This window comes from Amblyomma mixtum, chromosome 8, assembly GCF_055824585.1.
Source record: "Amblyomma mixtum isolate Tamu chromosome 8, ASM5582458v1, whole genome shotgun sequence".
Taxonomy (NCBI): domain Eukaryota; kingdom Metazoa; phylum Arthropoda; class Arachnida; order Ixodida; family Ixodidae; genus Amblyomma; species Amblyomma mixtum.
Genome location: NC_143019.1, coordinates 58,113,848 through 58,127,063, shown reverse-complemented (window position 1 = coordinate 58,127,063; position 13,216 = coordinate 58,113,848). Strand labels below are relative to the sequence as shown.

Here is a 13,216-nt window from a genome sequence, read left to right as displayed (position 1 = left end):
TTGCGCCTATAATTCCATGCTACTAATTCTTATTCTGTAGTTTTTTGTATTGTATGCCTTGCCGCTGCTATGTCATGTTTGAATTCTGTAGCCCATCCCCCTCTCTTATGCTTCCGCTACTGAGGGTATGGGAAGTAAAAAAATAAATGACTGTCTTGAATTCAGGCAACGTTCTTCTTTATCCTAGTGCTACAGTCGCCCTCAGGTAGCCGTCAAGTTAAATATGACGCTTCCCAGTTTACTAAACAGCATAACTGAAGCAGGTTGATCCTAGTCACGTAACTCATGACAGCAAATTCGGAAGCTGGACACTAATATCAAAGTGGTGAGGATCAATTTTTACTGCACTAAAGCAACGAAGGCCGAACAGACACCGTCGAAGGACTTGCGAACATCGACCGTCACAAGTGCATGAATTTGGGTTGAGGTAGGTGACAGAAAGGTGTGCTGGAGAATCAGAAACATTTCCTGTGCACAGGCACGGCATCGAATGCCGATGAGAGATTGGGGGAAGAACTCCCGCGCCTCGAGAAAATTAGAGAGGAGAGTCTGGGCCATTTGCTGAAGGGTCTTACTAACGCACGGCGTCAGGGAGGTTGGGCGGAGGTTGGAGAGAGGGAGGTTTGCCCGGCTTGGGAATCATAGAAATGAGGGATGAGCTCAAGGACCTCGGCAGAGGGCCGCTGTACGAGGTCTCATTGTAGGTTTGGAGGAGGAATTCTTTTGCGCAGTCAGGAAGGTTACGAAGTGTGGTATATGTAATGGCATCCTCATCGGGAGCCGACCGTGTAGCATCAGCAACCAGAGCCATTTCGAGCTCCCGGAGAGCGAAGGAGTGGTCCAGATCGGGGTTAGGTCCACCCGAGTGCACCGAGTAGGAGTGTACCAAAGGGGGTGGGAGGTACAGAGAGGCGAGCTGATAGAAAACATCGGAAGGAGTCCCCTGAGTGAGGGCTTTAGCTAGAGTGGGACCAAGGGCAGGCTTAGTGCCAAGGATGATTGATTGATTGATTGATTTATGGGGTCTAACGTCCCAAAGCGACTAAGGCTATGAGAGACGCCGTAGTGGAGGGCTCCAGAAATTTCGATTACCTGGGGTTCTTTAACGTGCACTGACATCGCACAGTACACGCGCCTAGAATTTCTCCTCCAAAGAAATTCAACCGCCGCGGCCGGGATCGAACCCACGTCTTTCGGGACAGCAGCCGAGCACCATAGCCACTGAGCCACCGCGGCGGCTAGTGCCAAGGATGATTTAAACAGAGACCATTTGCCACGACCACATCCTTTCTCAACTCACCTCCTTGGACTGTGGCTCCCGCATGTACTCTTATATCCGCTCATTCCTCTCTAAAGGTGTATGGGCACGTTCTTATTTATTTAAGAACGTGCCCATACACCTTTAGAGAGAGGTGTGCCTCGCTTTCGAGCTGACACCTATCTGTCCGACCCCTACCACCTTATCCGTGGCACTCCTCAAGGTGCTGTTCTCTCTCCTACCCTTTTCAACCTTGCTATGGCCCCTCTCGCCTCCCACCTAGCTGAAATTCCCGACCTCCATCATATATTTTACGCCGATGACATCACTCTGTGATGTTCGTCTGGCTCTCCCGGTCCCGTACAGAACACCTTGCAACGTGGCCTAGATCTCATCGACTCCTTTCTCACCATCGCTGGCCTCTCTCCTGGTCCTGAAAAATTCGAGCTTCTCCTTCTCAACCATTCCTCGTACCAGCGCTCACACAACCACTTCGTCTCTCTCCAGCTTTCTGGCTCTCCCATTCCTGTCGTGACGCAGTGCAAATATCTTGGCTTTCCTTTGCATGCAGCCAAGAACGTGCAAGACCTCCACCACGCTGTCACCATCTGCCACTCCTCAACTCACCTCCTGCGGCACGTGGTCACTCGGCGCGATTGTCTCCACGAGGCTCATGCGTGCCGAGTTGGCCTCGCGCTGGCCCTCAACAAGGTCTTGTACTTTGCACCCTGCGTTTTATTCACTCAGACTCAACTTAACGCTCTTGAGACTGCCCTTGTGGGCCTCTACAAGGCAGCTCTCAACCTCCCTATCACTACCTCTACCGCTAAGGTCTTTTCGCAGGCCTCTTTCATCCTCTCCGTTATCTTCTCTCTCTTCATCGTGACTTGCAGCTTGCCCGGCTTTCCCTTACCCGTCAGAGTCAGTGGTTACTGACTCAAGCGTGTATCTCGCCCATTCCAATCTACCCGCTTACCTCTCCTATTCTCACCTCGCATCCCAAACTTCGTATCCTCCCCCTCCCTAGCACCATCTCCCCCGTCCTGAACGCCGGCCGTCGTCATGCGCCCGCAAAGCAACATTCCCCTCTCTTTGATACCCGGGGTGTAGCCTACACGAATGCCTCCTTCGAGGCTCCTCGAGGTTCCTGCGGCTACGCCCTGTGCCATCCACACCTCCCTGCTCCTGAAACCCACACCAGCGGGGTATCTACACCCTCCAGACGCATTGTCCCTAGAGGTCCTCGCCATTGCTCATGCCCTCCAGTTATTTGCCCTCCTTCCATCTCTCCAAGAGTACACAGTCTATTCCCACTCACAAGCCGTTATACACCACGTACAGAAACGCACCCTGACCCCTTCTCTCCAACAGGAGGTCGAACGAGCGGTCTCCGCAATGCAGCAATCAGCTGGCCCATCAGCTCGCCCGCGACGCACCTTTCCTGCCACCGTTGATCCCCTGACCCAAGCCCTCGGAGGACGTTGGGAGACTCGCCTTTCGCCGCACCATAAAAAGAGGTCTACCTCGACCTCCGGCTCGAAAAACGCCATTACCCTGCCCTATCTATCACTCACGGTGCCGGAGGCTCGCCTTCTTCGGCACATCCAAGTGAATCCAGTCATCACCCCGTCCCGGCTCTTTCTCTATCGCTACCGATAGGACCATTCCTGTCCGAACTGCCCCTGCATCTATGCGGACCTGGCCCATTGCCACTTCTATTTCCCGACTGCTCAGCAGTCGGGTTCCTACCCCCCGCCTTCTCTATCCATCACCACCTGGCTCGACTGGCCTGATGCTCAAGAGGAGGAAGAACGCCGACGTCTGGTCGCAGAGGCATCCGACAAGCTCGGCCTGTAAATTATAGCTGAATAAAGGTCTACTACCACTACTACTACCGGCTAGATAGCATAAACGAATAGTTTTAGTACACTCTAATTAATTAAAATTTTCCGGATTCAAACTTTTTATTCGAACTGGTACTTTAGTTCCATATTCAAGAAATGTACTGAAAAGCTTGCTTAAAATTAGTTCGAACGCCATGTAACTAAGGCTCATGTTCTCTCCCCTTCGAGTCTGAAATGCCGTCACCTATGTTCTCCCCCCTTACAGATCCAGCAATACACGCGCACAGGTATACAAGAAATGCTCCTCAACACCACTGGAATCCCTGCCAGAGGACAAAGCGCGGCGGAGAAGGCGGCTGCCATGTTCCAGGCCTGTGTCCGCCTCGGATCCAGCACCCGCAACTCCGAGGCACGAACGAGCGCTCCTTTCGCGACAATCTCAATGCGCTGAAAGAAACATACTCCCGTTTTAATGCGATAGCTTTTAGAATGTCGTCATGGTGTTACAGTCTCTCCCTAACAAAATTCCCTCAATGGTCTTAAGGTCACGCAAACCGCCCCGATGGGTCATCCTGACGGGTCGAGACAAATCACGTGACTTTGTGATGTCATGAAAACAGGTCATTATGGCAGGATGGACACCTGGCCACCGGACTGTGTTAAACTTGTCCACCCTGGCAGCTAGCAGGTGCAGTTCCAAAGCTCCAAAGGATGACCGAAATTTTGAAAGTTGGCCCATCCCAAAAATGAATTAAAGGGATTAGGGGCATTACCAGCTCGACTAGGGTGGATTAGTGGGTCGGATTAGTATAATCCACATATCACAGCCGCCGCGGTGGCTCAGTGGTTATGGTGCTCGGGTGCTGTCCCGAAAGACGCGGGTTCGATCCCGGCCGGGGCGGTTGAATTTCGTTGGAGGAGAAATTCTAGAGGCTCGTGTACTGTGCGATGTCAGTGCACGTAAAAGAACCCCAGGTGGTCTAAATTTCCGGAGCCCTCCACTACGGCGTCTCTCATAGCCTTAGTCGCTTTGTGACGTTAAACCCCATAAACCAAACCAAACCAAACATATCACTCCAATAGAAGATACTAGGATGTTCTAGAAGGTGAGAAGGTGACGACACATTCAGACCCTAGAAAGGCAATCAAACCAATTGCAACCGGATATCTGGAACAACAATACACCATAGCAGGCAACCTAAAGGCGATGGGGTCAAGAAGGTCCCGAAGTTTTTAAAGGTGCCGACTCCCTTGAGCAGTCACAGATAGAGTTAGACCGCTTTAGTCAGGCTGCTCGCTTATTTTACCTGACCATGGTTCGGCTTTGATGCGTGTAGTACCTCTCCCCGGCTTACCAAAATAGCTAAGCCCTGCTGAAAAAATGACGCAGCTGCTGTGTTCGCACAGATTGTCGTTCGTTTAGTCAAATTTCGTTGCTGGTGGCTGCGCCTTAGTGCAGTTAAGGCAACGTTTGGAAAGCGTAGGTTAGAGAAAAAATTGGAACGACATTCGCCAAACCATGTCACGAAATCATATTTGGGTAAATTTGAAATTTGTTTGAGAAATCCTTATTTATTACAATTATCCTGAAGACGACAGAAGCATTATTTGTGGCGCTGAACTTGCGTTTCGAAAAACTGGAATACATCACGTTTAGACTCCTATAGCCCAGGAAATTTGCGTAATGTGTGTTTTGGTAGTGTTGCATCATCTCGACTACGATACTCTCGCAGACTTGGTCAGCTGTTAATCGGGATGCTTGATTTTTCGTTTCGAGAATTTCATTCTACATTCTGCGGAACTGAGATTAGACACAGATACACGCAAGGAAAACTGACTCAAGACGAAGAATTTTCGGGAGTGGGGGGGAGGGGCTCTTTTTTAGACCAAGCGACAAGGCCCAGTCACTGGCGCAATGCAAAAGTGTACGGGTATATGGAATTTAACTTCCCAAATCGACATGGTCAATGACTGACGCTGTACTAGAGGGTTCGGGAATAATTTCGGCCACCAGTGGTTCTTTAACGTGCACCGACATCGGATAGTGTAGACGGAGGCCTTGTGTTGAGCCTCCCTCGAAACGCAGCCGCCGCGGTCGGAATCCAACCGACGTCTTCAGGCTCGGGAGCCGAGTACATTAACCACTTTATTCTCCATACAGGTCAGATGCAATGCAACAATAAAGCAGTACAAGACAAATATACATGGTGAACCAGAATACAATCCGCAAGTTTATACCGAAACCAAGCCCGTAGAACATAACTATGCTTTTCGTTACGAACTAAACTTTGCAAGCTTATACTAACAATTACGAAATATATCAATGTAGGATAACAAGAAAGCAACAGACATTCGGAAAACAGAACCCAACGCAAACAAGCACAACTGCCAAGTGTCCAGGCATCATAACCACCGAGGATATCACATGCTGCATTTTGCTGACAGGTTTAACATTGCACAACTACTTATGTGGACACCAGCCGCATATACACCAAAGAGCTGAGTGCAACATGCAAGTCAGCAGATTCACAAGTAATCAGTTTGATATTACGAATCCACATCATGCACTCGTTTCACTTCTCCGCTGAATTAAACTATCGTTTCCTCCTGCACTAGAATGGTCTCCATTCCTTCAGCCCTCCAACCCGGGTGCACGATGAAGTCACGTGATAATGGCACCTTCGAGCGGTGTGCACTGACGGGCGCGGGTGCACACAATTCACGACTTCGTGGTTTATATTTAACACGGTTCAAAAAATAATAGCGCTTTCGAAGTTGAAAAATCATATACGGCCGTTCTAGAGGGCGAACTACAAATCTCAGTTTATAAGGCACCCAACCATGATCGCGAAGAAGGTACTGTAAGAAACAAAACTTGTAGTGCTAGCCTTGTCGGCTTAGGGCATGACAATTAGCGCAAGATCTTATCACTTTGGTTCATCTATACACGCCTGACATCTGCTCTGGAACCATTCCCAGGTTACGCATTCCTCCTCTTTGTAACCTCCTGCTTCTACGGTAGCCATCCTGGCGGTTCTCCCCGTGACAGTCATATTCCGGTTGCGCATTTCTCTGCTCTGGTAATAATCTTCCAAGCAAATAGGCCACCCTTCACCTCCCAATTTTCTCTTTTCTCTCGCACCTTCGCTCTCCTTCTGCTGAGCCGCAGTACCCTGGTTCGAACCCTGCAGCGACGGCCGCTTTCGATGGAGGAGAAGCGCATACGGCCAAACGCAAAAACTAGTTGATTCCCTCTCCTTCCTTTCGCAGAGAATCTGGGAGAGGGCATCCCCCTCTCCACTTCGATGTTATCCGCTCGTCCTTGGGTTACGCGGTGATGTAGTGCTAGTAGTTCGCATAACCAGTAGGGTGGTTGCCATGGGAACCAGTATGAAGCTATGGCAAGATCTGAGGAATGTGTAACTGGTGGGTGGTTGCTACGGCAACCACCCGGAGGCAAGTTTTCCTGGAAGGAGGTGGAGGGTTGACGCGGAAGGATGAGGATATGGCGAGTGCAAGGAATCAACAACCAGAGGTGTCTTCCAGTTGAACGATGAGAAGAGTGGTTAGCTTGGCAGGAGGAGGGAGGTTATGGCAAGGGCGTAGGAATGTATAGTCGGATACATCACAAGAACGAACTGTGGAACCCCCTTACAGCGAATGGCTAGTTCTAGTCCCACGGAGAGAGGGGACCATCTCCTTTCATCTCCTCCATCTTCCACTCCCTGCCATGTCGGGCTAGCCGATTTATGAGAATCGGTCGGCACCATGAGCTGAAACGGGGTCCTTTGCCGGCGAGAAGCCGCTTCGTTCTTGAGTTGTATGCGACTAAAGCACGGTCCATCTGTGGCGCCTGCGGCGGAACTTGGCACCCGTGGGTAGGGTGAGCGACGGTGGCGCCGCGCACCTACAGCGATGAACTGGGCAGGAGCGCTACACGAGGACCGAGTATGTGTTGAAAATTAAATTAGGCGCTGTATAACTATACACATATCAATTCGCTCTCAATGTGTCTGTCAACATATAGTGGAATATAAATTCGTTAACAGCTGTCGCATAATCTTGCATTACACTGTGGTAACCGTCATAGATCGTGAAATATAAATTCGTTAACAACTGTCTCTGAATCTCGCATTGCACTGTGGTAACCAGGAAGGCAAGAAAGCGAGCACTGGACCTTCCGGTGGCTACCTCCAACGCCAAACTGAAGGCGTTCGGAGTGGTAAACTCCTATCAGGAGTTGCGGCAGGCCCACCTGGTGAACCAATATACGCGGCTATCGCAGACGGTTCCTGGGTGCCACCTGCTAAACTTCAATAAAGCGGAGAGTTGAGCTAGTTGCCACATGTTGCTGGGAAAAAACAGCGCGAAGACGAAGGACAAAGAAAAGAGGGCAACAGGACCGGCGCTGAGCATCAACTGAAAGCTTTATTAGAAACAACACGCAATATATACTCCATCAACAACCAAAAGCGCATGGCAACACCAAGAGCTACAATGATACATCACTGACCTGGATCGAGATACTTTAGTTCACAGTCATGAACTGTTACAGAGGGGATGCTCAAGAACGAGTCACTGTTTTTTTGGATATGGAAGGCTTCACTGATTTCCCGTGTTAGTTTATCTTTGTGCTTGTACAAGATCCTAGTTTCATTAAAAATTGTGGTACATGATTTTCAGAAGAATCAGGTTGGTTATTCTGGGAACAGTTCTTGTAATGCAAGGCCAAGTTTGACGACGAAGTCCCTTTTAAAGAAGTGTTGTGGTCTCTTAAGCGGGTGTTCAAGCACCTTCCTGTTTGACCTATATAGGTATTCCCGCACGTGAACGGCACGTCATACACAACCCCTTCAGCGCAAGGGACAAACCTCACGTCATGCTTAATCTGGCAACCTTTTTTGTTTTTCTTCGTTTCTTTTCCTCTTCCTTGGCCCTTCTATCTACAATGGCGCAAAATTTGCCGAGCTTGTTAGGTGCAGAAAAAAGAACATCAATGCCATATCTACTGCCTACTTGCTTCAAACGGTGTGGCATTCGGTGAATGTACGGTAGAACAACGAATTTCTTTTTCCTTTTTTGAAGGCTCCTGTGGTTCATGCCTTTTGACCCTTTTAATTATCTTACTCTAAGCAAGTAATAAAACATTATCTTGAGAGTCCGCACTTCTTAGCCTCTGAACCTGCTGATTAAAACTTGTACTGATAGCATGCACGCATGATTTTGCTGTGGCAGCACCTTAGCAAGAAACTGCTATGCCACATTTAACAACCTCGGAATGCGCTGAATGAAAACTGAGCAAAGGCTTCTCTGATCTCTGAAGGAAGGACCAGCAGACGTGATCTTGCTTCGTTGCCAATCTTATATCTAAAAACTACAGCTCATTGTTGTGAGGTTTTTCAAATTTGAAAGTTAGGCCGTGTCCGCTTCCTCGAAAATCTTTTAACACCTCATCGACCTGCCTATTGAAGTCATGATGTTCGACAAAAACAAGATAATCATCCACATATCTAAAGATTCGTTTTATACTGTCGCCCAAATTACTTTTAATAGCCTGATCTACATAACTGAGAAAGATGTTACTTAGTACAGGAGCCACTTTTGAACCAATGCACACCTCCTGTTTCTGAGTGTACAATTTCCCTTCCCATTCAATAAAGGTGGACTTAAGATATTAAGACAAAAGCTCCAAAAAGGCACCCACAGAGATCCCGCATTTCAAAATAAAATCCCTTTAATCGTTGTCGTCTTTTATACACTTGCTAACATATTCTAGCAGGCTATTGTGGGGAAGTGAATAAAATATGTCCTGAAATAAGTCCCAAAGGGCTCTAGTAAAGCCAGCGCGAGACGGGGCCTCGTCGTGCGGTTTCCCGGACTAAGGATAACGACCATGCAGCGGGGTTTTCTGAACCCCAAACTCTCTTTGAGTATTAAAGTTTTTTCACCACCACCCTCATCTGAATTTTTTTTTTTTTTCTGGCTTGCAGGTAGCATCGCTGCAGTCACTTTTGCGGCGGCTAGACCTGGGCTTCTCAACTATGCGCATTGGCCCGAATTTCAACGTCTGGGACAAGATGACGCAGCTTGCCTTGGTGTACGGTCTCCCAGCCTTCGTGAACTTTCAAGTAACTTGGACGAACCGACGGCCCCGCCAGCCTATTTTGCAAGTATGTCAGCTTGGGAATGTTGAATACATTGCTTTCAGCGTGCCATTTTTGAAACTCTCTTGTACTCCCATGCATCTTACTATAGGGCCTTCAAATTTATCCTCAGTCTGGAAACTAGCCGGCTGTGACGCCGCTAATATTATTACTGACCACTTACGCTCAAACGTGGGCGAAGGTGACAAAATGCGCTGCCTATTTTTTGTTGCCACCCCCTTAGATGGGGCGTAATTATGGTGACGTCCAGAAACTGGTACTTGGTGTTTCCCGCATCTTGAAACGAAGCTTTCAAACTCTTTATTGAACAAGAACAGCTGGGCGGTTGATATTCTGCCAGGTTGTTCCGTTCAGTGAAGCCAGTTCTGAATCTAAAAGAAAAATCAATAGTGGAGAAACTACAGCGATAGTGAACAACTAACTCAGAACAATTGCTGATTGGACTCATATTCTCTTGGGGAATCAGTAAGTCACCACGTACTACCCACCAGATTTCAAGAAACCTAACCACACTCGCAGATGGTTGTTTAATTAATGGTTCATCGCGAGAGGTTGCTCGAAAAGAGGCACTTGTGTTGCACAAGACACCGGTGGCAGCAACTGTCATCGCAGGGCAGTGGCGCATTCCCTTAAGCGCTGCACCATTGTGCAAGGAGTGGAACGAAGACTCAAGGGGACATATGAATGTGAAGTTGAGAATGGCCAAAGCTGCATGTATGGGCATTATATCTTCAACGCTGTCGTGCCATATCCTTAAGGCGAAGCTTATGTGTCCCTTCCAGTTTTTGAAACCTGCAACTCTGTGGTGTTGCGACGCTTTCATGCAGATTTCGATCAACCGAAATGACGAGAAATGGATGGAGAACAGCTTCATGCATTCTGGCGGCGACGGGAGCGCCGCGCAACTCTACACCGGAAAACTCAACGTCTACGACCCGAATATCCGAAACATCACTAGGCTTTCCTATCGCATTGTGCGAACCGAGCACATTGGTACGTACCCCCCTGTATGGAAAAGTTATGTTGCATGAATTTATTTGCAGTGAGGTTTGACCGTCTGAAATCCAAAGCACAAATAATATGATCTCAACTTTGCAGTTATTCTGACGGAAGCTGCTGAGTGCGACGCGTGATAAAATGACACTATTAGAACCTAAGCGGCCGACGTGAACACCGTGAGCTGAACTATGATGGTTGGAAGGAAGACGCGGCGAGGGCCGTAGTTATTGGCCAAGAGTTACAGTGCGCTGGGATTCGAAGTCGATGACTGAGACGCTTAGGGCATCAGGAAGGGTCCAGGGTGTAAAGTCACCCCCAAAGGGGGCCACCTCATCGCTGATTACGTGTTACAAAGCGCTAGCAAAGCTTCTGTTCTTGGACAACTGTGCAATGACACCCGTAGTGTAGACCGCTGCATTAGGCACCCTTGCTTTTGTTGGTTGACGGTGAAACTCGCTACCGATGTCTGGCGCAAGTTGCGACTCGCAGTTCTGTGCGAGATGTCACACAGACAATAACGCATTCAGTACCAACTTGGGCGACAATTTGGGGGCCCACAATCGCTTCCCTAGAAACTGCCGTCTCATTGAGGGTGACAGGTACACAAAAACGCCGAGATACACCTTAGCGGATTCCTTATGGAATCGCTTAATATACTTGATTAACGACTCCCTGAGCGCAGCCATTTTCTACAGGTAAAGCATAGCTAGTTTTGCTGCTCAAGGGAAATTCGTCCTTATCCCCTGGGTCACTGCCAGGCAGGGGCAAGAATTCAAAGTAGATTACTTATAAGGGAGTAATTAATCATAGACGTCCACCAGAGCGTAGCCATACGGCTTCAGGGAATAGCTGTACTGCTTTCCCTTTCACATTTGACCAAAGCAGATTAATAGGATTAAAATGAAGGTCAGGAATTAGAAATTGACAGTAATCAGTTAAAGAACAAAACAGTTCACGATAGCGATATCCAGCAATGTACTGCAAGTCTTAAATGCACCTAACAAATGTAAGTAGTGCACCGCAGATCCGGGTCATGAGAAGATAATAGCTTGAAGGATAAATGAGGAACGAATGGCATTTGGAATGTACCCTCAGGTGATGAATAAGAGCTGGCCAATATTCCTAAGGGGAAAGCTATTGAACAATTGCTTTTAAAAGTAATAAACTACGATTGAGAAACTAATTAAAACCATTGAAATTAAGTTGAGGAAAGCTCAGCGACCTTGAAAAAAAATGGCATCAGTGATGTTCGAAGAGAGGGAAATAATGAAGAGTGGGTGAAAAAAAAATGTCGGTCTATTTGTGTGGCCGGCAAAATGAAAATTAGGTTCGCTAGCACTTCGGTTTTCATTCTGGTTTAGGTTCGAGGCTTAGTTTTTGATGTCATGCAGGCTTCGGAGATAGATCGGCGAAATAGGACTTGCGCTTCGCCTTAAGAGTGTGATACGATCGCGTTAATAGGATCAGTCTCTGCTTGTTATTCAGAGATACCTGGGAACCTCATACCACTCCTGGAGCAGAGGTGCAAATGTTAAGCGATGCTCCACTGCCCTGCAATGGCATGTGCTGCCACCAGTGGGACTTGTGAGACCAATGCTGTTCTTTCCGAGCAAGTTCAAGGACACGGAGAGGGACTTTAGATAGACCAGCATACGCATATCGTGGATTGGGGGGTTTAGTTCTCGGGCGCGGAAGCCAGGGAGACGGTTCTCGGGCGGACAGCCCCCTAGCCATGGTGTGCAGAAGGGAGGTGACTAGTGTTTCTCGAGGGGGAATTGTGAAGCTTCTCGCTTTGATTCGACAGGGCGTCACCCATCGATGTGGTTGTCTCGTGCTCTTTTCACTGCACCCAGGTGGTAGCGGGGAGTACGCAGAGAGCACGTGCGAGGCTCGTAGGCGTGGCTAATGCTCTATATGGCCAGTTGGTTTAGGTTTGGCCCTATTGGGGCTATAATTCCATGCGCTGCAATGGCGAGGAGACTGGCATTTGAAATAACCTAAAAAAAATGGAATATGAATGACGCTGGGCTATAAACCTCTGAATAAGTGAGCTGCCCACGTCTAATGATTAAAAACTGTAGTATATTTGTGTGTTACCCAGCGGGCCCTTTAAAGATTTTTTAGTGTGTCTATAGACTGTCCATACACTTCTGTATATTAAGTCTAGACTCCGTGTAGACAAAACGTAGAAAACAGTCTATAAGCAATACAAATGCTATATAGTCTATAGACAATCTATTGATTTATGTCCCTACACCTTTAGCAGACTTATGAATGGAAAAAAAGAAATATCTATAGGAAGGCAATGGGGTCGTAAGAAGTTCATAGACTCTCTCTAGACCATTTTTATAAGGGAGTAGTTAAAGCGACTTAGCTGTATTTTGATGCACAAGCGCTTAAAACGACTACCACTGCTGATAATTCCATGCGGAAAATGGCTGTTGTAACTCATGAACCTACCTTTAAACAATTTATAACTTCACGTGTTAGGCTGTGATGTCTTAGTTCCAGGAAATTATCGAAACAATACAGTATTCGTTATTATCAGCTTTCATATTGCATTGTGATAGTAGCCAACAAATGATTTGAACTGACGTTATTACATTTACTAACGTAAACGCAGAGGTCACAATTTTATACCGAATGAAATTTAGACGCCTGTCGGGCCCAGTGGCGTGTGACTAGTTGCATTGACGTTACGGCTTTTATGATTTGATCTTTGTTGGTGCAGTGCGGCAAACAATACGACTTCTTCGACGCGACGCCGCCGATTTTCTGCAGACAAACCTGCAGCAGCTGAGAAATCTCACAAACAATTACGTGTCACAAGGTACGTTGGGCTCTTCAAGGGAAATGTCACTCGGCACAATTTGTCTTAGTAGGCCAATGCATTTAATTAATACTGCCGTCTGGGTACGGGTGCGGGCGTAAGTGACCGTAAAAGCGGTCTT

General features: G+C 47.8%; 1 protein-coding gene across 1 annotated transcript in view; it reads left to right on the top strand.

The window, feature by feature from the left end:
* LOC149332580 (neprilysin-3-like) overlaps positions 1-13,216 on the top strand; it is a 30,889-nt gene that overhangs the window by 1,513 nt on the left and 16,160 nt on the right. Inside the window, exons 2-5 of the mRNA XM_089555814.1 lie at positions 3,368-3,511; positions 9,093-9,272; positions 10,094-10,259; positions 12,997-13,095. Of these exons, the coding sequence (XP_089411940.1) occupies positions 3,401-3,511; positions 9,093-9,272; positions 10,094-10,259; positions 12,997-13,095 (556 nt within the window). The 5' untranslated portion in view covers positions 3,368-3,400. The remainder of the gene's footprint in view (positions 1-3,367; positions 3,512-9,092; positions 9,273-10,093; positions 10,260-12,996; positions 13,096-13,216) is intronic.